Source organism: Sus scrofa, chromosome 3 (assembly GCF_000003025.6).
Source record: "Sus scrofa isolate TJ Tabasco breed Duroc chromosome 3, Sscrofa11.1, whole genome shotgun sequence".
Taxonomy (NCBI): domain Eukaryota; kingdom Metazoa; phylum Chordata; class Mammalia; order Artiodactyla; family Suidae; genus Sus; species Sus scrofa.
Genome location: NC_010445.4, coordinates 69054544 through 69082407, shown reverse-complemented (window position 1 = coordinate 69082407; position 27864 = coordinate 69054544). Strand labels below are relative to the sequence as shown.

Here is a 27864-nt window from a genome sequence, read left to right as displayed (position 1 = left end):
ATACTGGATGTGTGGGCTCTTCTGCTGAAGACATCTCTTTACTCCTGATCAGTAACCATGAATAGCTGATAGAATTGACTGGAAGGGTGCCTCCGCTTCCTTCTCTTGGTTCCATTTGGGTTCCTCCTAAGGGTAGAACTTACTTGAGAAAGATTATCCCCGATGGGGGAGATTGCACTCCAAACACACTGTTAAGGTTCATTTTTGGTTTTTAACAAATGTGGGTTTCCTAGGGAACTGGAATTAATAGTGTCTTATATGTTTTATTCATTCAGCCAGGTTTTTAGTCTGGGCTTTGCTTCCTGCTCTGGAGGAGCCCCATCTTCTACCTAGAGCAACAGAATTATAGTAGCAGTGATAGAGGCTTACCTGTAATGCCTGACCAACCACAAAGGAGCTGATCCAGTCTAGAGGTGTCAGAGTCCTGAAAGGCTTCACACAGGAGGTACATCTGAGCAAAATCTTGAAGACTGAGCAGAGGTTGGTCAGAGGAGGAGAGAAGGAGCTTCAGGAACTGGGAAAGCACATGCCAAGGCACTTTTGCTGCAGGCAGTCTGGCGTGATTAGAGTTACAAGGAGTTTGATCCAGTGGGAGCTCAGAATGCCTGAAGGAAGCTAAGACAGAGAGGTCTACGCAGGGGCAGAATTTCACTGTGTCTTATAGACCATGCTAAAAGGTTTGAATTTTGTCCTGAAGGCAGTAGGGAGCTGCCAAAGTATTTTAGGCAGTACTGTTTTGTGTTCACTATAGCTGCATTATGAATGATGGATTGAAAAGGGCAAGGCCAGAGTTAGGCAAGAAATGAGAGCCTCATAGGAAAAAAAAAAAAAAAAAAAAGAACGGATGGGAGTTCCCTTTATGGTGCAGCGAGAAGGAATCCAACTAGTATCCATGAGGATACGGGTTCAATCCCTGGCCTCACTCAGTGGGTCAGGGATCTGCCGTTGCCGTGAGCTGTGGTGTAGGTTGTAGATGTGGCTCAGATCTGGTGGTGGTGTTGCTGTGGTGTAGGCAGGCAGCTGTAGCTCCAATTCGACCCCTCGCTTGGGAACCTCCATATGCTGCAGGTGAGGCCCTAAAAAGACAAAAAATAATAATAATAATGTATATATATGTATGACTGGGTCACTTTGCTGTACAGCAGAAATTGATAGAACAATATAAATCAACTATAATAGACTTTTTTAAAAAATAAGAAAGAAATGAGAGCCTGGTCTTGAGTAAGAGGTGGAAATAGAGGGAAAAGGACAGATGGGGGAAGTTTATTTTTTGTCTTTTTAGGGCCGACCCACGACATATGGAGGTTCCCAGGCTAGAGGTTGAATCAGAGCTGTAGCTGCTGGCCTACACCACAGCCACAGCGGTGCCAGATCCGAGCCTCATCTGCAACCTGGATCCTTAACCCACCAAGCAAAGCCGGGATGGAACCTGTGTCCTCATGGATACTAGTCAGATTCATTGCCACTGAGCCACGATGGGAACTCCCAGATAGGGAAAGTTTAGAAGGCAGGTGCAAAAGCACTTGCTGGCCACTTGAGATTTGGCAGAGGAGGAAGTTCTGACTGAGTGGCTGGTGCTGTCATACCAGGAAGGAAGCTCAGTTTGGTGTGTGTGTTGGTGGGGGGGGGGGGGGATGAAGAGTTCATTTAGGGAATATATTGACTTTGAGTTATGTGTGGGATATCCAAGCGAAAATGTCTGGAAGGCCTCTTGGCCAGTGAGTCTGGAATTCAGGAAGTGATGAGCTAGGCATTGGTGTAAGTGGGAAAAGATAACTTGAATGTTGTGGTACTGGGTTAATTTCATCTCCAAAATATTTCTCAAAGCAGCCATCACTTTCTACCTCATCTGCCATCACCTCGATTCAAGCTATTATTATCTTCTAACCGGTCTGCCTCCTTCCCATCAGCCTCTTCTTCCATAACTGGTTGAGTGGGCTTTTAAAAGTGAGATGGAGACGTGTCATTTCCCTCCTTAAAACCCATCATCACTGGTTTCACATTGCCCTTGGAAGAGACCCCAGACTCCTCACCACAGCACAAGGCCGCGTATGACCTGGCCCCTGCTTGCCGACCTGCCTCTCCACGCTCCTTATGAGCCATTTTCCTCCACTTGACCACACAGTCACTGCCGTGCCTTCAAGGCCACAGATTGCTATCTTGTTGTGAGCCAAGTTTTTCTTTGCCCGACCTTTGTTCATGCTGCTCCCTCCACCTTTCCCCGCCCTTGGGCCCGGCCAGACTTCATCTTTCAGGTCTCACCTCAAATAACATTTTTCAGAAGAACCTTCCTTGATCTCCGGAGCAGTGTCAGAGCCATCCTGATTTTTCTTTCCTAGCACTTAATATGCTTTCTTATTAGTTACTGTTGTGTTTGTTTAGTGTCTATCTTGCATACAAGTTCTGTGAGGGCAGAATCCACCCGGTGTTTTATTTACCATTGTACCCCCAGTGCCAGACAGTCCTGAGCACGTCGTGGCACTCCCTGAATGTCATTTAGATTTGTTAAATGAATGAGGGTCATTATCTTCATTTTCTATCTTGGAAAACTTGTGATTTTTTACACGGTCACGGAGTAAATAGGACCGTGATGCAAGCTTGACAACATGTGTAGCTGATTCCATCTGCTTTTGAGAGTAGTATTCCATTTTTAACTCTTATTAAGTACTCTTTGCCTCTGGGAGGTTGGGATAGATGTTAAAATTACAAATCAAATCTTATGGGGTGTTGGGAATTCCCTGGCAGTCTAGTGGTTAGGATTTGGTTCTTTCACCGCTGTGGCCCAGGTTCAGTCACTGGTGGGAGAACTGAGATCCCACTTCTAGCCACTACAAGCCGTGGCAAAAAAAAAAAAAAAAAAAAAAAAAAAAAGAATTCCCTGTTGCCTGCATTCATTGTGGTGACTCTGGTTAGCATGGCCTGCCCCATTATCAATCTGGCGGTGATGTGGCCGCTGAGTTTTGAAATTGGAGAAACCGATATTTATTCCCTCTTGTTGGGCACCTGTGGCAGAGTTAATGGCAGCCTTTTCCTATAGCCCTGATTTGGGAAGCATCCCAACACATGCTGTTTGCATTGCAGCTGTGGGAAAATCCACCTTTGTGAAGTTACTCACGAAAACTTACCCAGAGTGGGACGTAGCTACAGAACCTGTAGCAACGTGGCAGAATGTCCAGGCTGCTGGCACCCAAAAAGTAAGTTTTCGGTTGTGGTGGGTAGTTGGCAGGCATGGGTGAATAAACTAATTTTAATAATCTAATTTGCTCTGAGTAGGGGAAGTAGTCCCGTTTGAGACTCCTTTTTAAAAATACCTTCATTCCGGAAAGCAGACCACATGCACTAGAGAAAATATGACCTGTATGAATGTGTTTAGTTTTGATTTGTGTCGTTTTTACAGATCAGTAAAGGGACTTGCCTTGGTTCTTTATGGCTTCCCAAAGCCTGTCCAGCCATCCTGGCTTTGAAGATTAATTTTGTCATTCCTGCCCTTAAGTACGTTACAGAAATGGACCATCAGGATTGATGGTGATTTTGACTTATTCATGAAATCTAAGAAACTGGAGGGTCACCTTAGAGAGCATCTTGTCATGTTTTGAGTTGCTGCAGAAATACTAGCTAGCCTTTATAAAGCACATACTGCATGCCAGGCACTGTCCTATCCCAAGCACTGTACATTTCACTTAGGCCTCGTGGCTTAGGTGCTGGTGTCAGGTCTGTTGCTTTGGGAGCAGCTATAGCATAGCATTGGTTTCAGCACCAGCCACAGCAGTGTGAGCAGGGAAGAACCGATTTGGACAGAAACCTTAGAGGAAGCTGAGGGAGTGGCAGTACCTGCCTCAGTCTCCACAGCCTCCTCACCAGTCACCAGAAACGTTCACTGAGTGCCTCATTCTTGTTTTTAACAACCTATTGTTAGAAAGTTCTTGTCTGAGCCATTTTGCATACCTGTGACTCTGACTCATTGGCTCACTGCAGTCTTTTAACTTTTCCACCTGGCAACCCTTCGTACATTTCTAAGGCCTGGAGTTGCCTGCTTTTTCTCCCCCTCGAGCCTTCTCTCTTTGAAACCAAATTCCATTATTCTCCAGACCTTTTCTCATTTTGAAGTAACTTTGGGTGATGCACTTCAGTTTGTTCTTTTTCCACTTAGATTTTAGTAAGATGGGTGCTCCGAGCTGCACAGGACATTCTAGATGTGGTTTAAATGGTGCAGGATGTCACAGAGCTTGTTCTGGCTGCCATTTTTCTGTTACTCCACCTCAAGATTGTGTTACCTTTTTTTGGCAGGCATGTAATTCTTATTGAGGATATTTGTTTTGTAAATTGTCTCTGTGTATGTGTGCGCTGTGTGTGTGGGTGGGTATTTGTGAAGTTAACTTTCCTGTTTAGAAACTAAATTATCTTTTTCTGAGTATGCCACCGGTCACCTGTTTCCGGGATTTAAAAATATATCCACAAGTTGTTTGAGGCTCTTTCCTTCAAGAAGTGGACCTTAATTCTCCCCTAGAGTGCAGGCTGGACTTAGTGACTTGCTTCTAGTAAATACAGTGTAGCAGGATTAGCAGTGTGTGTCTGTGGTAGGTCATAAGACATTGTATCTTCCATCTTGTTCTTTCTTGATTGCTTTGTCCCTGGGGATGCCAGCTGCCATATAATGCAGCATAGCTGTCTGGGAAGAGGCCCACGCAGCAAGGACTGAGTCCTCCTGCCAACAGCTATGCGAATGAGTCTTCTTGGAAGATCCTTCAGTCCCCAGTCAAGTCTTCAGATGACTGTAACCTCAGCCAATATCCTAATTGAAATCTCATGGAAAACCCTGAGGCAGTGAACCATCCGGCTAAACTGTGCCCCAGATTTCCTTTCCCACTGAAACGGAGTTAATGATTTTTTTTTTAAGCCACTAAATTTTGGCACAGTTTAGATAACTAATACTCCCATAATCCCATTATTCAGAAGCAAAATATTTAACATTTTTGTCCTTTTAGATTTATTTCTACAGAGTAAATGTATATATTTTTATTTACATACCCTGACATAAATGTGTAAAACATAGGCATCTACTTCCTTTTTTTTAAAAGAAAAATCGTGGTTGTCATCTGCATGTCACTTGATAGACAAGGTCATCTTCCATTGATAGTAATGTCATTTTAATGGTTGCCATGTACCGCATAATATGATGTGCTATCATTTAGGTATCCAATCTTTTCCTTTGAATATTTAGTTTTCTAATTTCTTCCTATTAGAAACAGTGCTACAGTGATGAATATCCTTGTAGCTGTCTCTTTCTTTTTTTAATACATGAAATTTGAAGGTGATCTAAAACCATAACCTATAGCTGGAATTTTGATGTGACAAAATTACATGTTTTATTGAGAAAATTTTTCCTTCAGAAAAGCTATACTATTTTTCTCAAACTTTCAGTAACACCAGATGTTCTTTATTTTTTCATCCTTTCTAATTTGAGAGGTAAGAAAATTAATGGTGTGTTATTTTATTTTACGTTTCTTTGATTACCAATGAATTGAACAACTTTTTAATGTTTATCAGCCATTCATTAGTATTCTTTAGTGAATTGCCTATTCAGACCTCTTTTTTTAAAAGTATATCAAAGTGTAATTATTGAAGTATTATTAATTTACAAGGCCATGATGATCGCTGCTGTACAACAAAGGGACCCAGTCATACATAGACACCAATCCATTTTCTTGCAGATTCTTTTGCTACACAGGTTATCACGGAATACGAGGTAGAGTTCTCTGTACCATACAGCAGGTCCCCATTGGCCAATCATTCCATATAGCTCAGTGTGCATATGCCAATCCTGAATGCCCAGTCCATCCCTCCCACCCCTCCACTTGTCCCCTTTGGTAACCATAAGTTTTTCAAAGTCTGTGAGTCTGTTTCTGTCCTGCAAATAAGTTCATTTGTATCCTTTTTTTTTTTTTTAAAGATTCCACATATATGTAATATATGATGTTTGTCTCTCACTATCTGACTAACTTCACTTGGTATGATAGTGTCTAGGTCCATCCATGTTGCTGCAAATGGCATTATGTCATGTTCTACAGCTGAAAAATATTCCATTGTGTTTATGTACCACATCTTCTTTATCCATTCCTCTGTTGATGTACATCTAGGTTGCTTCCATGTCTTGGCTATTGTAAATAGTACTGCAGTGAACATTGGGATGCATGTATATTTTTGAATTATAGTTTTCTCCAGAGAGATGCCCAGAACTGGAATTGCTGCACTGTGTGGTAGTTCTGTTTTTAGTTTTTTGAGAAACCTCCATAACTCTTTTTCATAGTGGTCTCACCAATGTACATTCCCACCAACAGTGTAAGACGGTTGCTTTTTCTCCACACCCTCTCCAGCATTTATTATTTGTAGACTTTTTGATGGTGGCCATTCTGGCCTGGTGTAAGGTGGTACGGTACCTCATTGTGGTTTTGATTTGCATTTCTCTAATAATTAGTGATGTTGAGTATCTTTTCCTGTGTTTTTTGGCCGTCATATGTCTTCTCTGGAGAAAGGTCTATTTAGATCTTCTGCCCACTTTTTAATTGGCTTGCTTGTTGTTTTGTTTTGTTTTTTTATATTGAGCTGCAGAAGGTGTTTGTATATTTTGGAGATTAATCCCTTGTCATTTGCTTCATTTGTAAATATTTTCTCTCACTCTGTGGGGTAATCTTTTTGTTTTGTTTGGGGTTTCCTTTGCTGTGCAGAAACTTTTTAGGTTTAATCAGATTCCATTTGTTTATTTTCATTTTTATTGCCATTACTTCTGGATCCGAGAAAATATTGCTGCGGTTTATGTCACAGAGCCTGTGTTTTTCTCTAAGAGTTTATAGTATCTGGTCTTACACGTAGGTCTTTAATCCATTTTGAGTTTATTTTTGTGTGTGGTGTTAGGGAATGTTCTAATTTCAGTCTTTTGCATGTAGCTGTCCAGTTTTCCCAGCACCACTTTTTGAAGAGACTGTTTTTTCTCCAAAGGAGGTATATTCTTACCTCTTTTTGTCGTAGATTAATTGACCATAAGTGTTTGGGCATGTTTTCTGCCCATTTTTTAATTTTTTTCTTCTTCTTAATTGAGCTGCAGGAGGCATTCATATATTTTGGAGATTAATTCCCTGCCAGTTGCATCATTTGCAAACATTTTCTCCCATTTTGTGGGTTGTCTTTTTGTTTTGTTTAGGGTTTCCTAACCAATCCTGTTCCACTGATCTATATTTCTGTTTTTGTGCCAGTACCATACTGTTTTGATGACTGTAGCCTTTTTTTTTTTTCCTGTTGAGATCTTTTTGTAATGGCTTCATAAGTCTCATTGCTAGGTCTCTTGACTCTGTCGTATGTTATTGATACTTTCCCCAGTTTGTCATTTTTCCTTTATATTTATGGATGTTTTGTAATATTATACTTTGATGTTTTTATGTGGTCAAATATTTTACTTCGTAGTTACTTCCTTTAACATTAAAGTTTAAAAATACCTCTCACAGCCCAATATTACAAAAATACACACCTGTTTTTCTTTCTCTTGCTTTTAAGGTTTTACTCTTTATGTGACTTTAAAAGTTATAGGAGCCTGATTTTTCCCCAACTTGTTATCTGTCTGGCCCAGGAGTAGTCTTGTTGAGATTATTCCTGAGTGGTTATATATTTTGTTATTGTGACTGGGATCTCTTTTCCTATCATTTTTTTTTTCGACTGGTTATTGCCGTTTTAAAGAAAAGCAGTTGATTGTTGTGTATATCTTATGAGACTTAATTCTCATATTAATTTTTTTGCCTTATTTGCTTGGGGTTTTAGAAAATAATAGTTTTCTTTAAATACTAATCATTTGTGAGAGTTTTTCACTATCCAAACCTCATTTCTGTTTTCTTTCACTGGATAGATGGTCCAGAACAATATTAAAAAATAGCAGTTATGATAGTTACCCTTATCTTTTCTGTCTTTAGTGAAACTACCTCTAATGTACCATTTTTAAGTTCTGTGACTGTCATTCATTTCAATAGACCATGTGGAGGAGGTACCCTTCTATTAGTAGGATATTAACTGTTTTTATTAGTATCAGATGTTAAATTTTCATCCAAAGCCTTTTTTAGCATCTAGTGACATAACCATGGGATTTTTTCTTTTTTTACCTCTTAATGTTAGTCATTGATTTGATAACAATACCATCTTCACATTCCTAGAATGAACTCTTTTGGTCATGGTATACTGTCGCACTAATTTGCTAGTTTGTTGTTTGGAATTTTGCATTGTTATTTATAAATTCAATTGGTATTACTGTTTGTATGTACAGTTTTTGACAGGTTTTACCATCAGGATTATGAAAATGAATTGAGAAGTTTTGGGTCATTTTTAGCAGAGGAATTATCTATTCCTTGAAGATATGCTAGAAATCTGTTTTAAAATTATATGGATTCATTTCTATTTGGGAGAATAGTTATTGGACAACTATTTTGTCCAAAATTATTATTCACTTTTTTTATCCTTCTTGTGTCAATTTTGATAATTTTGTTTTCCTAGAAAATTGCCCTTTTGGAGTTCCCGTCCTGGCTCAGTGGCTAATGAATTGACTAGGAACCATGAGGTTGCAGGTTCAGTCCCTGGCTTTGCTCAGTGGGTTAACGATCTGGCATTGCCGTGAGCTGTGGTGTAGGTTGCAGACGCAGCTTGGATCCCGCGTTGCTGGGGGTCTGGCGTAGGCTGGCGGCTACAGCTCTGATGCGACCCCTAGCCTGGGAACCTCCATATGCTGAGGGAGCGGCCCAAGAAAAGGCAAAAAGACCGAAAAAAAAAAGAAAGAAAGAAAAAAGAAAATTGCCCTTTTATAGAGATTTTCAAATTTAATAGTGTAAAATGATTATGCATATTCTTTTATAATTTAAGTTCTTCTACATTGAGAACTTTTATAATTTAAGTTCTTCTACATTGAGAATTGTTCTATCTTTTGTCTGATGTTTATTTGTGTGAATATTTTGGCAGAGATAGATTTGATAGATGATTGTCTACTTGTCCTAAGACTCAATTAATGGTTTTATTTTTTTAATTCTATGGGGGTTGCATTCTAATTCATTAATTTTTACCTTTAAATTTGTTTATCTCTCAGAGCTTCTTTGCATTTTTAAAGCTTTCAGTGTGTGATTAATTTGGGTATTTTTTTCTTTTTTTCTGCCTTAATATTAAAAGCATGTGCAACTGGAAGTTTTCTTCATGGGATAAGCTTTGGCCCTGTCTTCTAGATTTTGACAAATGAGATTTTAACTGAAATTTCACAAACAAGTGTTTGTAATTGTAATTTTGGTTTATTTTTTGCCTCAGAATTATTTTTAGTGTTTTACATATTCTGAGTGGATTTTGTATGTTTATTATTTTGTTAATTCTAGTTTTATTTTGTTACGACTTAAAAGCGTGACTTATAAGGTTTCTAGTTGGAGAAGCTCACTGAGGTTTTCTTCATAACCTAGGTACAATTTTGGTAAATGTGCCATGGGCTTTTAAGAAGAATGTGTATTATCTGTAAGGTATATGGAGTTTGCTGTGACATTTTTATAAATTCTAAGATATCGTTGATTGTAAAATGCATTATCAATTTAACAGCACTTCCAAAGAATAATTACAATGTTTGTTTTAATTATTTAAAATAATTTTTAAAGAATAAAATAATTAAATTTAATAAGCATTGTGAGATGTATCCCAGTTTCAGATAGGTGAAAAACTAATGATTTCGAGTTTTATCCTCTAAATTCTCATTTTGGAGGTCTACTTGTTGAATTAAATTCTAAGAAAAGTGGTGTACTAAATTTTTATGCTTTTACTATGTTTTGCCCATTTTTCCTTGTTTTTAATTGACTTTATATTTTTGTGTTTCCGTGCTTTATTATTCCGTATAAGAATGTTCATGACTTCTGTGTGGAGTCTTTATGGCTTTATTAGTTTTTTTAAAAAACTCTCTTGTCGTGTTTAATGCTTTTTTTCTTAATACAGCTTTGTCACGTGGGCTTTCTTTCCATTTGCATCTACTTGGTGGAATTTTTGCTGTCCCTTTGTTTTTAACGAATCTATGTCATCTTGTTTTAGGTGTTTCTCTTATGAACAGAATTTATAGCTCTTACCCAATCTTAGGGTTTGCCTTTCCTGGGAATTTTTCTCTTTTATCATGATTATGTTTAATATATTCCTGCCACCTTATTTTGTGCTTCCATCTCCTTTTTTTCCTTTATGCAATATTTGAATATTTCTTTCATTTTTCTCCCCTTCATTCATATGGAAATTTTGCTATTTTTATTCTACCAGTGGAAACATTTAAATAAAAAATATACATGTTTAAGACTTCACAGATAAAGAAAACAAACGAGTGGTTATCAAAGATGCTAGGAGAAGGGGAGGGACAAATTACGGTTATGGGATTAACAGATACAAACTACTATGTGTAAAATAGATAAGTAACAAGGATTACTGTATAGCACAGGGAATTATAGTCATTATCTTATAAAAACCTATAATGGAGTATAGTCTGCAAAAATACTGAATCACTTTGCTGTACCCCTGAAACTAATATCATATTTTAAATTGAATGTACTCCAATAAATACACACACACACACTCACTCGCCTGCACGCACACACACATGTACACATTTAAACCTATTTATCAATGTTAATGGAGTCTCTATGAAAGAAAAAAAAAACTTTACTACTTTTGTATTACCTTCTTCTCCAGACTACATCCTCCAGGTATAGAAAGCTGTAGTTTTATAGATCCAGAATGTTTTTGAATTGTGAAATTTCTCTTTTAACTATAGAAATTGGCAGTAAAGTAAACCATGGTAATAATAATTCCTTTATACTTAACACTGGTCATTCACTGATCACTGTTTTCTTACTGCCACTTATGTTTCTTAATTCTTATTTTGATTCATTTTTCAATTGGTTGAATGTATTTTAGAGAAATTTTTTTCAGAAAGTGGGTGGTATCATTTCTGAATGATTGCTTGTCTTAAAATGTCTTTGGTTTCTGGAGTTCCTCTTGTGGCTCAGCAGGTTAGGAACCTGAGGTAGTCTTGGTGAGAATGCGGGTTTGATCCCTGGCCTTGCTCAGTGGGTTAAAGATCCAGCATTGCTGCAACCTGTGGCATGGGTCTCAGATGTGGCTCAGATCTGGCATTGCCATGGTTGTGGTATAGGCCAGCAGCTGCAGCTCCAATTTGAGCCGTAGCCTGGGAGCTTCCATATGCTGCAGGTGCCATAAAGAGAAAAAAAGCAGTCTTTAGTTTCTGTCGTAGGGAAGTGTTATAGTGTTATATGGTTCTGATATTTTTTTTTTTTTTTTTTTTTTTTTTTTTGGCCTCAGCTTGCAGTGGCTTGTTGTGGGATCTCAGTTCCCAAGCCAGGGACTGAACCCAGGCCACAGAGATGAAAGCACCAAGTCCTAACCACTAGACCACCAGGGAACTCCCTTTTTTGTTTGTTTCTTTTAAATATAAGTAATTCATGTTTTTCCTCCTTCCTCTTAGGTTTTTGTTTTGTTTTGCTTTAATGTATTGTTGACATTTTGTCAGGATAGGCCCATTTTGGGGTTCGTGTTTGTGTGTGTGTGTGTCTGTGTAAAAGCTGTGTATATAAATCTATATTAAATCTTTTCTGGTACTCAGCAAATTGAAATGTAGAAAATCTCATGTTTCAGATTTTCTTTGATTTTGGCTTCTTTTTCATCTATAACTCCTAGTTATACCATGGTTTTAAACTTCATTGCTGTTCTAAAACACCTGGAGATACATCTTGTTTCTGTTGGACAGAGATGGCGAAATTTGATGAGAGGGAGATACGCACTTGACACTGGTCTTTTCTCTGCTCATCTTTTTATTGGGGGTGGCATTTCACTTCTCGTATTGGACCTTTATCACACAACAAGGAAAACCATTTGGTTATGTAGCTTTGTCTGGGCTAGGGGTGCTGTGAAGTTGCACACAGTTTTGGCCCTTGTTTGAAAAGTCGTTTGATACAAAATTGCATTAACTGCCCTGAGGTGGGCGCAAGGGCATTACATCATGTCTTTCCAAAGGAAAGAAAGAAAAAAACAGCCTAAGCTCCCACTTTATAACAGTGTAAACTGGATCTCCTATAGTGTGTGCCTTTTCATTTCTTTCATCATTTTTTGCTTGCTTTCCTCTTAGTCTAGGGAACTTTTCTGGAGTTGACGTTCTGCGTGCTTTTCACTAATTAGCTTTACGGCAGTTTAGTCTGCTGGTTACTGTCTCCATTGGGTGTTTTGTTTTGGCAGTTGTATTTTTCTCCTCTAAGAATGTTCTTTTCGCATTGTGCCTTTTTCATGGTAGCCTGTTCTTAGCAACATGGTGGTGTCTTGAGTCTCATGGAGATTGTTCTGTTTTCGCCTGTCTTCGGTAACAGCTTTGCCTCCTGAGAGGCCGCTTGTCCTGAGCACACGGATTGGTCCTCCCCTTGGTAGCCCAAAGCTTTCTGGTCAAGGCCCCCACCCAGTCAGCCCTGGTCCCTCTGCCAGCGCAGTGGGACTTCCGTGCCATCTCAGAACTATGCCACATACCAAGGGCTCCCTGCAGTCTCTAGTGACACCATCACAGACTCAAGTAGATTCAGATTTGTCCCCTGCTTCCCCCTCCAGCTCTTAGCCAGGGGCCAGTTGTGAGGCTGGTGTGTGTCTGTGGGTTGGGGGGTTGGAAAGAGGGAAATTATCTTGTGATCCACTCTGTTCTACCTGCAGTGCTCCTGCTGAAGGCGTCCAAAGGGCCCAGACCCTTCTTTGGAATCTAGGGGTAAGATTTAGCCAAACTAGACCTTTTGTGATTGTCTAATTTTTTTTTTTTTTTTTACCCCCTCCTGAATTTTTGTCTCTACCTGAATTGCTTTCTTCTTAATCCCTGTTTCCATCTGTGGTAATTTGATGTATCATTTACTTCCCAACTTAATACCGCTTTTTTCCAGAAATTTTATTAGATTCCCTCCACCGTACGTGATCACCTCTTCATCATACATTCTGCCTTTCAATTCTAGCTCTCTAGCTGTGTCACCCCCTTTCCTTTTGCATTGGGAGCTCCTCCAGTTTGGGAACCGTGTCTTGCTTGCCCTAATATGGAGAAGTATTAGCATGGAAAAGTTAGAGGAAGCCAGGTTTGAGTCTCTATTCAAGACTTAGTCACCACGAAACCTTGGACAAGTCAGTTATGTAACCTTTGTGAGTGGATATTCTCAAGAAATGGGCATAATAGTAGCACCTACCTCCTGAAGCTGTTTTGAAGGTTGAATGAGGTAACAGAGTGCAGCGAATGTTGAGATAAATCTTCGTTTTGCTTTCGGTACCCCTCACAGCACCTCACTCACGTGGCCTCTCATCCGCACAGGCCTTGAGTTAATGGTGACTGACTGAATGCAGGTCCAGAGTGTTCTGCGCAGACTTCACTTTTGCTGTGAGTCAGCGGCGGGGCCCAGGAAAGAATCCAGGGTTCCCTGTGTTCCCATCTGCACCTGCTGAGTAAGCGGGTCTTCACATGCCTTTCGTGAAGTGTCTAGAGTTGAGGAAGAAGTATTTGTTTTTGTTTGTTTAACAAATTGTGGGAGTTCCCGTCGTGGCGCAGTGGTTAACGAATCCAGCTAGGAACCATGAGGTTGCAGGTTCGGTCCCTGCCCTTGCTCAGTAGGTTGACGATCCAGCGTTGCCATGAGCTGTGGTGTAGGTTGCAGACGAGGCTCGGATCCTGAGTTGCTGTGGCTCTGGCGTAGGCCGGTGGCTGCAGCTCCGATTCGACCCCTAGCCTGGGAACCTCCATATGCCGCGGGAGCGGCCCAAGAAATAGCAAAAAGACAAAAAAACAAAACAAATTGTGGCCTTGCTATGAGAACAAGAACTCTATTTGGTTGATTTGATTTTCCAGTGGTCAGTTATTTTCATATTTGAGTTGAAGTTTTATTTGTTATTTATTTATTTATGTGTTTACTTCTTTATTTTTGTCTTTAGGGCCACACCCGAAGCATATGGAGGTTCCCAGGCCAGGGGTCGAATCGGAGCTATGGTTGCTGGCCTACGCCACAGTCACAGCCACGCCAGATCCGAGCCACATCTGCGACCGACGCCACAGCTCATGGCAATAATGCCAGATCCTTAACCCACTGAGTGAGGCCAGGGATTGAACCCGCAACCTCATGGTTCCTAGTTGGATTCGTTTCCGCTAAGCCACGACTGGAACTCCCTGGGCTGAAGGTTTAAAAAGAAAGTGCCGCAAATGGAAGCTCAAAAGAGGAGCAACACAGTGTTAGAGTAGGAATGTCTGATTTCAGGTGGAGCGTTGGGTGGTTGTTGACTGTTCACACCCCTCCCACATGCTGCACAAACCCAGCAGTCAGTGGCTGTGCTAATTCTGTGTGTGGCTCTCCCTCCACTCTTCGCTGGTGTGTTAAAGGTGGCGTGTCCTCTCCCTCTAGCAGGTTCTTGTCTAATAAAGTAGGAATGGCTCCTCCTTGATTATGTAGTTTTGACTGAGCTGAGGGATGCGATTCTATCTTTGGAGGGAAAAGGGACTTTTGTAATTGCCTCTTCTCACGTTGATTGTTCCACCTTCGGAGGGGGGGAGTGGTAAACACTGTGCCGTAAACATGCCTTCTGGGAACTTCTCCTCTTTTGTAATTGACCTCTAGGCCTGCACTAGCCCAAATCTCGGAAACTTACTGGATATGATGTACCAGAATCCAACACGATGGTCCTACACATTCCAGACATTTTCTTTTATGAGCCGCCTGAAAGTACAGTTGGAGCCCTTCCCTGAGAAGCTCTTAGAGGCCGAGAAGGCGGTACGGATCTTTGAGAGGTCTGTGTACAGTGACAGGTAAGACCCCGAGCTCTCCACCGCTCACACGCTGCGCGCCCAGCACTGCATGTGTTCTCCTCTGGCTCTGACCCTGCACTGCTCTGGTCTTTGAAAGTTATACTTGGACAAATTGTCTTCTTCTTCCTTTTTTTTTTCTCTTTAGGGCTGTACATGTGGAAGTTCCCAGGCTAAGGGTCCAGTGGGAGCTGCAGCTGTTGGCCTACACCACAGCCACACCCACACTGCATCTGTGACCCACTCCACAGCTCCCAGCAACGCCAGATCCTTAACCTACTGAGGGAGGCCAGGGATTAAACCTGCATCCTCCAAAAAAAAAAAAAAAAAAAAAAGGGAGTTCCCGTCGTGGCGCAGTGGTTAACGAACCCGACTAGGAACCATGAGGTTGCGGGTTCGGTCCCTGCCCTTGCTCAGTGGGTTAATGATCCGGCGTTGCCGTGAGCTGTGGTGTAGGTTGCAGACGCGGCTCGGATCCCTCGTTGCTGTGGCTCTGGCGTAGGCCGGTGGCTGCAGCTCCGATTCGACCCCTAGCCTGGGAACCTCCATATGCCGCGGGAGCGGCCCAAGAAATAGCAACAACAACAGCAACAACAACAAAAAAAACCCTGCATCCTCCGCACACTGGTCGGGTTTGTTACCACCCAGCCACCACGGGAACTCCCCAAATTGTCCTCTTTTTAAAGCCAACACAATACAGATTTGTTTAGACTTATAATTTCACAGAGTTACCATATATGTCAAGAAAGGAAATGGTGTTTTTCACAAACTGAATGCATTTAATTTCTCACATTGGCCCTGATTATGTTTCCTTAATCTTTTCTGGCATAGAAGCAGGCTGGTAGCTACTTAATACAACCATTACCTGCTAAAGGGCACAGAACAAACACTTAAGTAGCAGTGTATGTTCTAGCAAACCAAATGAATCAGTGGCTGGTCATCACCTTGAAGGAAAAAGCAGACAATTAAAATTTCTTTTCCTAAAATAATAAGAGAAGGACATTTATCCTTTTTTTATTCTTCACGACAAGATATCTGAGTAGAAAGAACACATTTGTAAAATTGGCTTCAGTCTTGGATTTATCCTCTTTGGACCCTTTGTTATGTGACAGGACTTTTGTTGGCCAGAGTCTGTAAAAGGCAGTGCCTCAGTCAGTCAGGGGAAGGGCACCGTCCTGACCACCTGAAGGAGTGAGCTGTAGAGTCGCTTTTCGTGAAGGCCAGCGGCTGCCTTGGGAACTCAGCTCATCTGATCCAGAGGCGCTGGTCCATCTAGGCTCTGGAGTTCCTGGTTCTGCCTCAAGACCAGGCTGTGACTCTCATTCAAGCCATTTGGAGAGGAAGCGAGGGGTGTCTTGATCTGGACATCACTGAGGATTTTTTAATCTGAAGGCTCTGAGTGTCCTGTGTAGTATGAAATGGTGATTTCAACCATAGTGGTCTGTCTTTTTTTTTTAATTACTCAATGAATTTTATTACATCTATAGTTGTACAACCATCATCACAACCCGATTTTATATATAGCATTTCCATCCCAAACCCCCAGCCTATCCCCCCAACCTGCCTCATTTGGAAACCAAAAGTTTTTCAAAGTCTGCGAGTCAGTATCTGTTCTGCAAAGAAGTTCATTGTGTCCTATTTTTGGATTACACATGTCAGTGATAGCATTTGATGTTGGTGTCTCACTGTCTGACTGACTTCACTTGGTATGATAATTTCTAGGTCCATCATGGTGGTCTGTCTTAAGCCCCTACAGTTGTCAAAATGGAAAATGCATTTTTATTGCCTGCTCACTTCTGAAGACACTAGATTGGTTATCTATTTAATTCCAAATTATAGAAACTTGTTCTACTCTTAGTATTCCCATAAACCCTCCTGGAGGGAAAACATAAGGGTATGTTCGTAGATGTATTGTGACTTTTTTTTTAAAAACATTACTTCAAAATCATTCAAGATATGTAAAACAAACCTGACAGACTAGGCATTCCTTCTCTCTGGACCCCAGGAGAGAGCCTGCTCTTTGTAAAAGCTAAATATGTGAATTATAAATGGTTGGGTTATGGGTTTTGGTTCTTTTTCAGCTGTTGGATGTGCTTCTACCTATTTTCCTCTCCCTTCTCCCAAGCCATGCCTCTAGGATTAGGAAAATGAATTACATATAACTCTCTGGGTTGCTTGGAAACATACTCACCATTGGTCTTTTGATTTCCAGCCTCTTAGTGAGGTAGGCGTGTGAGAGACCCCTCAGAAATAGAAGTATTTTGGAGTTCCCTGGTGCTTCAGTGTGTTAAGGATCTGGCATTGTCATTGCTGTGGCTCAGGTTCAGTCTGTGGCCTGGACACTTTTGCATGCCACAGGCATGGCCCCCCAAAAAGAAACAGAACATTTTTGGTTTTGTTTTTCTTTTAGAGCCACACCTATGGCATATGGAAGTTCCCAGGCTAGGGGTTGAATCAAAGCTGCAACTGCCACAGCCTACGCCACAGCCCTGGAATGCCGGATCCTTAACCCACTGAACAAGGCCAGGGGTTGAACCCACATCCTCAGGGACACTGTTGTTGGGTTCTTAACCCACTGAGCCAAAACAGGAATTCCAGAAGTATTTTGTTTAGAAGCTGTAAGATCTTAACATTTACTTATAAAGGAAGAGATGGAAATTGATTGCACTATAGGTAGCTACAACATCCTAGGTGTTTTCTTGGGCAGGGGGCGTGGGGGAGCAAATTTTTGACAGAAAGAATAACTAATTACACATCATGGCCCCAAATTTTCTTCCTTTATTCATTTGCTCAGCACCAATTTGTGGAATGCTGCCTGTGTTGAGGCACCAGGCCAGGCCCAGGAGCTGCAGCAGTAAGCAGAGCAGAGCCTGTCTCCACCTTCATGGTGACCTTAGTCTAACAGGGCACTCTGAGACTATGCACATGCTCATGTGTGTCAGATGTGTTCCAAAGGAAGAGCATGGGTTGTTTGGGAGACTCGATGACAGGGAAGGAGAAATCTAAATCTTTTCTGTTTAAGTTAAAAGAAACAACAGCATGTGGCTTTAGAGCAGAGACCCTGACGCCTCGATCCTTAAGCTGGTTCTTCTCTGCAACCCCTGCGTTCAGGCTGCAGTGGTTCCTCCTCCTCAGCGTTGACGCCTTCTAACTGCCTCTCTCCCCATCACCACCAGCTCTAGAGAGAGGAAGAAATGCTCATCTTAGAGAGACGAGGGCCCTTGTATAGGGCTTATTTACACATACTTAATTTCTCTTCATGAGATTTCGCTTTCCATGTTACCTGTGAGGAAGCTGAAAACATTGTTCAGAAACTGGAACTGGAAATTCACCTCTTTGTTGCCTTCAGCTAGGCTATAGTTCAGCCAGTCCAGAATGGACAGGTTGACCCCTGGAGCTCCCAAATTAGTACCTTCCTAGCCTACGTACCAGTCCCTCTCATGAGCACCTTGTAAGTATTCCGTCCCAGTCCTCGCAGCTCTGTGAGTTAGGCTCAACTGTTATCTCTTCGTGCAGAGGAAGAAGTGGGCCGAGAGTCAAATGACTTGCCCATGGCGACACAGCTCTTGAATTTTGAGGCCAGGATAGGGCTTAGGAATGTGACTCTGCAGCCCATTCTCTTTTCACAACACTTGCAGCCTTGTGACGTGCACTTGCCTGAGCCATTTGTACACAAGGATTCTGAATTTCATTTTCTCAGAAGTGGCCAGGTGCTGAGTGTTGCCTTAGAAACTGAAGTTCATTGTTTAGGATATAAATTGTGTTTTGTATCAAGATGCCTGAGGTTTGAAAGCAGAATTGACCCTCCTGAAGCAAGAGTTTCCAGGTAGCTCTGATTTTCTCTTTACCAGATGCTCCTTTAGTTACAGAAGTAAACAAGGGGCAAAACTAGTTGGATTCTTAGATTTCTTGTATCTGGATTAGAAGCTCAGCAGCACAGGAAGCAAGAGTGCATATGTGCTTGCTTTGGAGGAGAGTCTGCTTTCCTGGTGAATACTGCAGTTAGTAGGAAATGCATTCCCTGCTCCATAGGTGACCCCACTTAAATACAGTTTCTTCTCTACTTCTCCACTGGACACAGGGATGGCTAGGCTGCCTGGAGACTCAGAAGACTAGAGTCCTTAAATTAAAAGTGGTGGGTGCTTTATACTAGATTGGGTTTTTTGGTTTGTTTGTTTCAGGGCTTACTTACAATAATAATAAGGAAATCTTAAGTTCAAGTTGACATGCACCATTTGCTTTATGTTTTGACAAGTTTCCAGTAGGGACAATTGTTGGCCACCATTGATACCTGCTTTCAGTGCCCCTTTTCTTCCAGTGGAGTAATCCACCCGAGAGCTGTGCTTTGGGCCTCCGAAGTCTAAATGCTCTTCTCACCTTAGTGTAGAGCAAGGAAGGAGAGATATAGGTGAAGAATTCAGATTTCTTAAAGATTGATGAGGAGCTAGAAACACTCCGGTTCTTTTTTTTAAAAAAAAGCTTGATGAACTAGAAAGGTCAAGTGGTTTGGACAGACATGGAATAAGTCGGTTATTGATTTTTTTCTTTTTTTGCTTCACTTTTCTTTTGCCTTTCATTCCATTTTTCCATTCTCCTTCTCTCCCCTCATCCCACTTAAATTTCCAACCAGGTATATCTTTGCAAAGAATCTTTTTGAAAATGGTTCCCTCAGTGACGTGGAGTGGCATATCTATCAGGACGGGCATTCTTTTCTCCTGCAGGAGTTTGCCAGCCGGCTCAGATTACATGGCTTCGTCTACCTCCAGGCTGCTCCCCAGGTAACACAGAATTTAAAGCCTTAGACCTTAGGGTCATATGAAACTTAAAAGGCGATGTTCTCCGAGCCTCCGATTTTCCAATTAGAGAAATTTGATTGTGGGTATTACCTGGTGCACGGAGAGCAGTGGGTAAGCACAGGCTTTCCGCAGGAGAGGGCTAAAGCCAAACTGTGCGAAGAAAGGCTCTCCCTTGATGTAGCAGCCATATCGAGAAATTGCCCAGGATTTGAGGTCAGCCGCTCTGACCAATAACCTGTAGCCAGTTACCTCAGCATTTCCTTCCCTCTAACTGGGTCATCAGAGTCTGTGGCGGTCTTGATGGTTTCCCTGAATAGCATGTCAGGAGGAAGAAGAGCATTTAGTCTCCTTTTGAACCTTGAGAGTGCCACTGAAGGCAAGATGCATTCCACGACTCTCCAACTCGGACCACGGACCAAGTCCAGCGCATGATGTAGTGTTGTTAGGGCAGAAGCGCAGAAGTCTCTGGAGACAGTGGTGGTCCTTGGCTCTGCTGATAGGCAGTGACCATGGGCAGCCCCTGGAAACGTTTCCCCTGGAGTGATCCTTGTCTGTCAAATCCAGTGTCTCAGACTAGTGATCTCTAGGGGCTCTTGTGGAGTGGGATTCTGAGCCAAGGCAGGGAGAATTTTTTGAGGGCTGTGTCGTTCTCAGCTTTTAAGATATACAGCTGCTATGTAGTCTTGTGCCAGATTATCTTAGGAAGGATAGCTCTCTTTAGGCTCGAGGCCATGCGTTTAGAGTTAGAACTGAGCTTGTGGATAGGAGGCAGCCTGAGAACAGACTGAGCAGGGCCAGAAAATGGGTGGGAGAGCGAGCCCCCGTTGCAAAGGCTCACAGGAGCCGGGGAGGAGAGGACCGGATGGAAAGGCCTGACCTCAGGGAGGTGGCAGCCAGGCAGGAGGCCCTGGGTGTGGGGGACCAGATGTGGGGGCTCTTCGTATCAGGAGTTTCTGAAAATTGTGAGATAGAAGCTAGATCATAGGAGGAAATGAGAGATTCCATGGAAATAAATAGAACCTCAGGTCTGCAGTGAGACACAGCAGACCTCAAGGCCACTTGAAACACAGTGAAGCCAGAGGGCTGAAAACCTTCTGCAAAAAGAACGACGCTAGAGCTGGCTGGGTCACATATTTATGACTTCTTGCATAGTCTTCATTGCCAGGGAGCAGGAACAGAAGAGGCCAAGCGTGAAGGTGACTTGTAGGGTGGGGATCGGTGCCAGTGATCAGGGGGAGAGGAGGCCCCTGCCAAGGAGGATGGTTTGAAGTAGCTGAGTGTAGGGCTCAGGGGGAGAGGAAAGTCCTGGCCCCCAGGAAGGCTCAGGGCCTGGGCCAAGGTTGAGTAAGAGCATCATGGACTTGAACGAGTGAAGGTTGTTGGATTTTGAAGAGGCGATGGGCTTTCAGTAGGAGTTTATGGGATGGATAGTTGAAAGCCGCCGTCAGTTGCGGGGCTGAGCATTAGGAGAAGAGTTGAGAGTACTGACCAAGCCTTCTCCAGTTTCCTCACCGAACCTGCTGGGTCACTCAGACCCAGCAAGGAAAGCAAGAAAGTCTTCCTTGCTTCTTTGTGCTCTTGGAATGACTTTGTGGGAAGTCATCCCCATGATGATGATAAGGGTGGTGGTGATCGTTGTTGTTATGGTGGCTGATGGAGCTGTTTGGAGGGACTGATGGCGGTATTTCAGCTGGCATAGAATAAGGGTTGAAGGATCATTGCAGCTTAATTGTAGGAAAGAAATAGCTTGTTCTTTTTGAGATTGGATGGGGATTTTGGTGCTGCTTTGATGTTACTCGAGCCAGGAGCTCAGGAGTGCCAGTGCCCTTTACCTGAAGTCACCCCTGACCTCTTCTGTGAGACCCAAGAGAGAGCAGAACAGAAGTGAAAACTTCTCTATATAGAAAGGTAGACAAGTGCTCCACTGCCAGTCCAGAGCCCTGAGTGAGGTGGGCCTCAGTTAGGGCCTTTTGCTCCTTCCCACCCCCTTTTCCCTAAATCATAAGAAGCAAGCAAGCCAACAGTAAAAAATCAAAAGAGAAATGGCTGCGCCTCTGTGCCCCAGGGAGTCAGGAAGAGAGAGTGCAGCTGGCCAGTGTGCCTCCAAGAGCCAGGCTGTGTTCATGGCATGGACACAGCACACTGGAAAGGCCAGGGGCAGATGGCACCCAGGTGTGGGGCTTGGGAAACACAGTGGCCAGACCAACTAGCAGTCACTGTCCGTGCCTGCCTCTGACCTCAGACTGTCCAAACCAGGGCTGGGCCGGGGGGGAGGCAGGACGCGAAGGGGACAGATTGATAAAAGGGTCCTTCTCTCCCCTGCTGTCACCAGCTGCATGTCTTTCCTTTTCATGTCCAGGTGTGTCCTCCCCGTGAGGACTGAGGTGAAGAGGGACCAGACTAAAGCAGTGTTGGCACAGGATTTTTTTTTTTTTTTTTAAAGAACTTGTTGCAGCCATATCGGTAAAGCAAGAATTATGCCAAATGCTCAAAATAGAAGTTTACCTGCAGGTCCCATCATGGCTCAGTGGTTAACGAATCTGGCTAGAAACCATAAGGTTGTGGGTTCGATCCCTGGCCTCGCTCAGTGGGTTAAGGATCCGGCGTGGCCATGAGCTGTGGTGTAGGCCGGCGGCTACAACTCCGATTCGACCCCTAGCCTGGGAACCTCCATATGCAGTGGGAGCGGCCCTAGAAAAGACAAAAAGACCACAAAGAAAAAAAAAAAAGTTTACTTAGACTTCTGGGGGGAAGAAAAGTTGGCTCTTTTAAGCAAATTGATAGTGCAAAGGGGACTGCTAGCCTATTTTAGCAGGAGAGACTTTAACATCAAGGTTTGCCTGCCGGCGATGAATGAATAACCATGGCTTTGATGAAAAGAATTGCCCTGCCCTTGTGTATAATTGAAAACATAAAGCCACGTTCTAAAAAATAGGCATTTTCATTAATTCTGATAATATTTTTCTCTTGGGAGAATTAGGGAGCTTTGCTGTGCTCAGAAATCCTGAGGCTACCTTGCTGACAAGAATGTGGATTGGTCAGCCTCTTAAGGGGGCGGTCTGGCCGTATATACCAGCGGGTGCACCTCCCTTTGACCTAGTAATGGAGCTCCTTGGAATTGACTCCTCCATAAACTTGCTCCCACACGGGCAGAATGGCTCCTGCGCAAGGGTGCATTGTTTGGAATAGCAAATTCTTGTAAACAACCCAAGCAGCCATCATTAGGGACCAGTTAAATATATTAATGCTCCCTCCCGCACTGGAAAACTCTGAAGTCATGAAAGGGAGTTAGAAAGTACTCTACTGGTATGTAAGAATCTTCAAGATATACTGTTAAGTAAAGAAAAACAAGAACAAAATGTGTGGTAGGGCACCTTTTATATGTATTTTTTTTTTTTTTTTTTTAAGAAAAGGGGGGGATGGAGTTCCTTTCTGGCACAGCAGGTTAAGGATCTGGTGTTTGTCACTGTAGCGGCTTGGGTCTACCACTGTGGCACAGGTTTGAGTCCTGGCCCGGGAACTTACACATGCTGTGGGTGGGACCAAAAAAAAAAAAGGTAGGGGTAAGAATGTGTATGTGCATAAAATATTTCTTTTTTTTTTTTTTTTTGTCTTTTTGCTATTTCTTGGGCCGCTCCCGCGGCATATGGAGGTTCCCAGGCTAGGGATTGAATCGGAGCTGTAGCCACCCGCGGGATCCGAGCCGCGTCTGCAACCTACACCACAGCTCATGGCAACGCCGGATCGTTAACCCACTGAGCAAGGGCAGGGACCGAACCCGCAACCTCATGGTTCCTAGTCGGATTCATTAACCACTGCACCACGACGGGAACTCCCATAAAATATTTCTGAAAGTATCTAATAAACCATTAACATCCATCATCAGTGGGGCAGGGAATTGGCTTGCAGGAAGTCAGTGGTATAAAGCTTTGTGATGGGGGCAGGGGAACAAGGGGAAACATCCTAAAGCAGTTAGCAGTGAGGATGAGGATGTAGGGGCAGAAGGATGGAGGGAAAAAGAGGAGGTTCAGAGCGAAGGAAAGTAGAAAAGGAAAAAGATGAAAGTAGGAGCAAAAGGCAGACCGATTAGGTCAGACATGAAAATGGTCAGTGAATACAGGCAACACGGATTTATTGACCACCTGCGCTGCCAGGCCCCGTGCTCAAGATGGACTCTGGTCCACCTCCTGGGTCTCCCCCAGTCACTGTACCCTCAGAGCACCCTGTGCAGATGCACATTTGTCATCCGATAGAGCTGAAATGCCACTGCTGGTCTGTGTTCGTCCAGGGCCTAGCGCAGTGCCCATCTCGCAGAGTGGTGTGAACAGGTGAGCTGGGGAGTTCCCGTCATGGTGCAGTGGTTAACAAATCTGACTAGGAACCATGAGGTTGCGGGTTCGATCCCTGGCCTCGATTAATGGGTTAAGGATCCGGGGCTGCTGTGAGCTGTGGTGTGGGTCACAGACGTGGCTCAGATCATCCTGTGTTACTGTGGCTCTGGTGTACGCTGGTGGCTACAGCTCTGATTAGACCCCTAGCCTGGGGACCTCCATATGTCGCAGGAGTGGCTCAATAAAAGGCAAAAAAACAAAAAAAGACATACAAAAAAACCCCCCAAAAACAGGTGAGCTGGGACCAGAGATAAAGGGGGAGCACCTGCCTCTTCCAAGAAGCGCCTCTCTGACTGCAGGGGCCCACCTGCTCCTCCTTGTCTGACCCACTGCACTTGAGATGCAGACTCACAGCTTGGCGCTTGATTGGCTGTTTTGCATATCTCGTTTTACTTGTTATCTAACTAAATTATGGAATCCCTAGGATGAGGACCTCATTTAAGTTTAGAGCAGTTCTCGATTCAGAGGAAAGAGATGAAAAGGGTAAGTGCTAGAGGTATTAGCATGTTACGTCTGTGTCCATCAGTTTGAAACACTGGACACAAGACCGTGAATAAAACGCGTTTATATGCTGTCCTTTCCTTACAGGAAAAGATGGGGCAAGAAGGGAAGAGAACAAAGACTCCGCAGCCTTGGGAATGCTGTACACTGCATTTGGGGATGGAGTTCACATCTGGGAATAAAGTGTCAGTGTTTGAAGGAACAGAGTCCTGAGTCAGTGCTTTACTCCACCTGTTCTTCCCAGGACAGAGGACACTGAGTGTGAAAGGCAGAGAGAGGAAGGCAGGCCGTTGAGGCCAAGCAGACCTTTAAGCAGATGTCGTGCAAGGGGAAGGCGCATGGTCTGTAGCAGGTGGGAGGCCAGTCTGGCTGAAGCAGCAAGTCCAGGGGAGGAGCTGAGGAAGCTGACAGTGGGGCATTAGAAGGGGCAACCACACTCTGGGAATGGCCTTGTGTGGCCGATAAAGGAGAAGGGGACATTCTCTGGGCCTGTCAGCATAAGGGACTGTGTACACTCTGGAAACAGTTGGGGACCGAGAGCTCATCTCAAGCCTCACTTTTTTACGTCTTTACCCTTGACCTACGCAGAATTTGCATTCTGCCCCAGAGCAGGTGTTTGATGTGATAGGAAAGAGATGTTTCAAATCGCTGACTCTTTTGTACCTGTAGTGTTGCTCCTACTTCCTTGCACTGGGGCCGATGGCTATGGGCAGTAAGGACCCTGAGAAGTATTTTAAGCAAGGAGAGTGATACCATTACAGTCAGCCCTCCGCGTCTGCCGATGTGGGACCCGCCCATGTGGAGAGCCAGCCCGCTGTCACTTTAGATGTGTAAGGGACTTGAGCCACCTTGGATTTTGGTACCTGCAGGGGGTCCTGGGACCAGCCCACCCGCCGTTACCGAGGGACCGCTGCCTAACTCGGTGCTGTGGGAGGGTGGGCTGAGCGGGAAGACTGGGGCGAAAGACACCTTTGGCTGGGAGCTTGACATTCTCTCTGCTGTGGATCCTCCCAGGGACCCATGGGGTTGATGAAAGTGAGCAAGTGGAAGGCCACAACACCTGCACCGCTGCTGCCTGGTGAAGCTGGGGACTTAATCCTGGACCTTCTGATTTTGAGGCCTGTGCTCTTGCCACACGCTTCCCCGTCTCCAGGGCAGAGAGCCACAAGGCTCCTGCCCCGTACTTCATGGGAAAGCTGGTGGGGGCCTGACCAGGGCAGAGGTGAGGGAGGGGCAAAGAAAGAACCAGCTGGAGAGAGATTGAAGAGAATTCAGTGACTTCCTGGATGTGACTGGGAGAAGGAAAAAGAAGGGTAATTCCAGGTCCCCAGGGTCCTGAAGTAATGGGTGCCGTTCCCCTGGGATTGAATAAGAACACAAGGCGGCAAAGGCGAAGTCAGTGAGGTGCCCAGGGTGGACGTGGGGAGTGGGTCTGAGCGCCACTGCCCCCCACCCCAGGCTCCCCTGGAACAGCTGAGCTAACTGGTGGCTCAGCAGAGCTTGGGGGCTGTCTTTCAGGTTTGTTTGAAGAGGCTACGCCGGAGGGCCAGGGAAGAGGAGAGAGGAATTGAGCTGGCGTATCTTGAGCAGCTTCATGATCAGCACGAAGCCTGGCTTGTCCACAAGACAACCCCGTAAGTGGACAGGAGCGCAGCACGGACAGAGGCCTGCCTCCCCGAGGCCAGGCATTAATGTTTCAGGACGCTCAACACGCAGCCCCGTGCGCAGGTTCAGAATGTACTGGAAGTGGGCGGATGGGCAGGCATCATCCAAATCAGAAACTGAATATCGGAAGTAATGTCTGTGTTCCAAGTCACTTACTGATTCCATTTCTCCAGCTCGTTGGTTGTTGACATTCTCCTGGGTGGAACATGGCCATTGATGAGGACGACAGAGTTGGTTCAGGGGGAAGGGCTCGAACATTTGAGAGAAACTGTCAGTGTCCTTAGCTGACATTCCTGGCTTCAGCCTTGCCTCCCGTCAGGCTCGCTGTGCTGCTCGTTTAAGACGTTTGGGGCTCTGAGTGTCGGTATCCATTTCAGCACTAGAGAAAGTTCAGCCTCATCTTTCCAGCTGACATTATTGAATTCCTTTTTAAGCTGCTGTTTACATGAAATTTCATTGAGAAACCGTGTGACCTTAGATCTGTTCTGAATTATTAAAACTGGTGAGTATGTGACACTTGCTGAATGTCCATGCTTCTTCTCATAGGCTCCACTCTGAGGCTCTGCTCAACGTTCCAGTGCTGGTGTTGGATGTCAATGATGATTTTTCTGAAGAAGTAACCAGACAAGAAGAGCTCATGAAAAGGGTGGGGAAGACTTTAACTCCTGCGTCCTGGTAGCTTTCCTTTCTTGCACTTTTATCGCTTCAGACTTCAGTGTGGGTCCTGTGCTTTGTGCCTCAGATTGCATTTCATGCTCCAAAGCCTGTGGGGCCTTGTATTAATTACTAATATTCTCCAAAGTATTTGGGGCTAATAATTGTTAAATACTGGGCTTGTAAGGTGTGCTTTCCAGCTGACTCCATCCTCTGAGGGATTCCAGAACTAGAGCAGTGAGACTTCTGGATACTATCCAGCTCTGCCACTTGACACTGCATGACGCTGAGCAGGTCGCATTTCCTCTCCATACCTATTTTCTCTTCTTTACAAAAAAATCCGTGGGCTTGGCTATATGTGCATTATTCCTGGAAAATGTGAAATTTAGCTTCTGGCTTTTCTCTTTTTCACAGGTAAACACCTTTGTAAAGAATCTGTAAACGATGGAGTTCCCTGGTGGCCTACCGGTTAAGGATTCGGCATTGTCACTGCCCTGGCACAGGTTTAATCCCTGGCCCAGGAACTTCTGCATGCCTTGGGTACAACCCCCCGCCCAAAAAAGAATCTGTACCCAGTATGATGTGTTCTAGCTGTGATCTGGGCTCTCTGACTTTGTGAAGCCAGAAAGATACAAGTCACCTGCCTTTCCACCCCTACTCTAGCTCCTTTTACCCCTAGAGGGCTCTGACATGCAGGGCTTAGCTTTCTATTATCCTTAGACCCTGCCTTTGTCTTCTTTTATATCTAAGGACTTCTTAAATAAAGTCTTAAGTTTTTGTGGATTTTGCTAATCCAGTTGTTCACTTATTTATGTGTATCTGTTGGTGCCTGCTCTGAACTCCCCTCTAGACTAGCCGTTTTCACTTAAGAAAAGTCTTTTTGTTTTTTTGTTTTTTTTTTGCTTTTTTGTTTTTGTTTTTGTTTTTTGGTCTTTTTAGGGCTGGACCCACAGCATATGGAGGTTCCCAGGCTAGGGATCGAATCAGAGCTGTATCT

At 43.8% G+C, this 27864-nt stretch overlaps 1 protein-coding gene across 8 annotated transcripts in view; it reads left to right on the top strand.

Moving 5' to 3' along the window:
* Window positions 1–27659, top strand: part of DGUOK (deoxyguanosine kinase) — a 36618-nt gene extending 8959 nt beyond the window's left edge. The window contains exons 2-8 of one of the 8 annotated variants that reach the window (XM_021087368.1): window positions 3082–3194; window positions 12748–12799; window positions 14676–14863; window positions 19491–19638; window positions 26067–26182; window positions 26760–26859; window positions 27282–27659. In XM_021087368.1, the coding sequence (XP_020943027.1) occupies window positions 3169–3194; window positions 12748–12799; window positions 14676–14863; window positions 19491–19638; window positions 26067–26182; window positions 26760–26859; window positions 27282–27308 (657 nt within the window). In that variant the 5' untranslated portion in view covers window positions 3082–3168 and the 3' untranslated portion in view covers window positions 27309–27659. The other 7 variants (XM_003125004.4, XM_003125003.4, XM_021087370.1 and 4 more) reach the window with 7 other exon arrangements.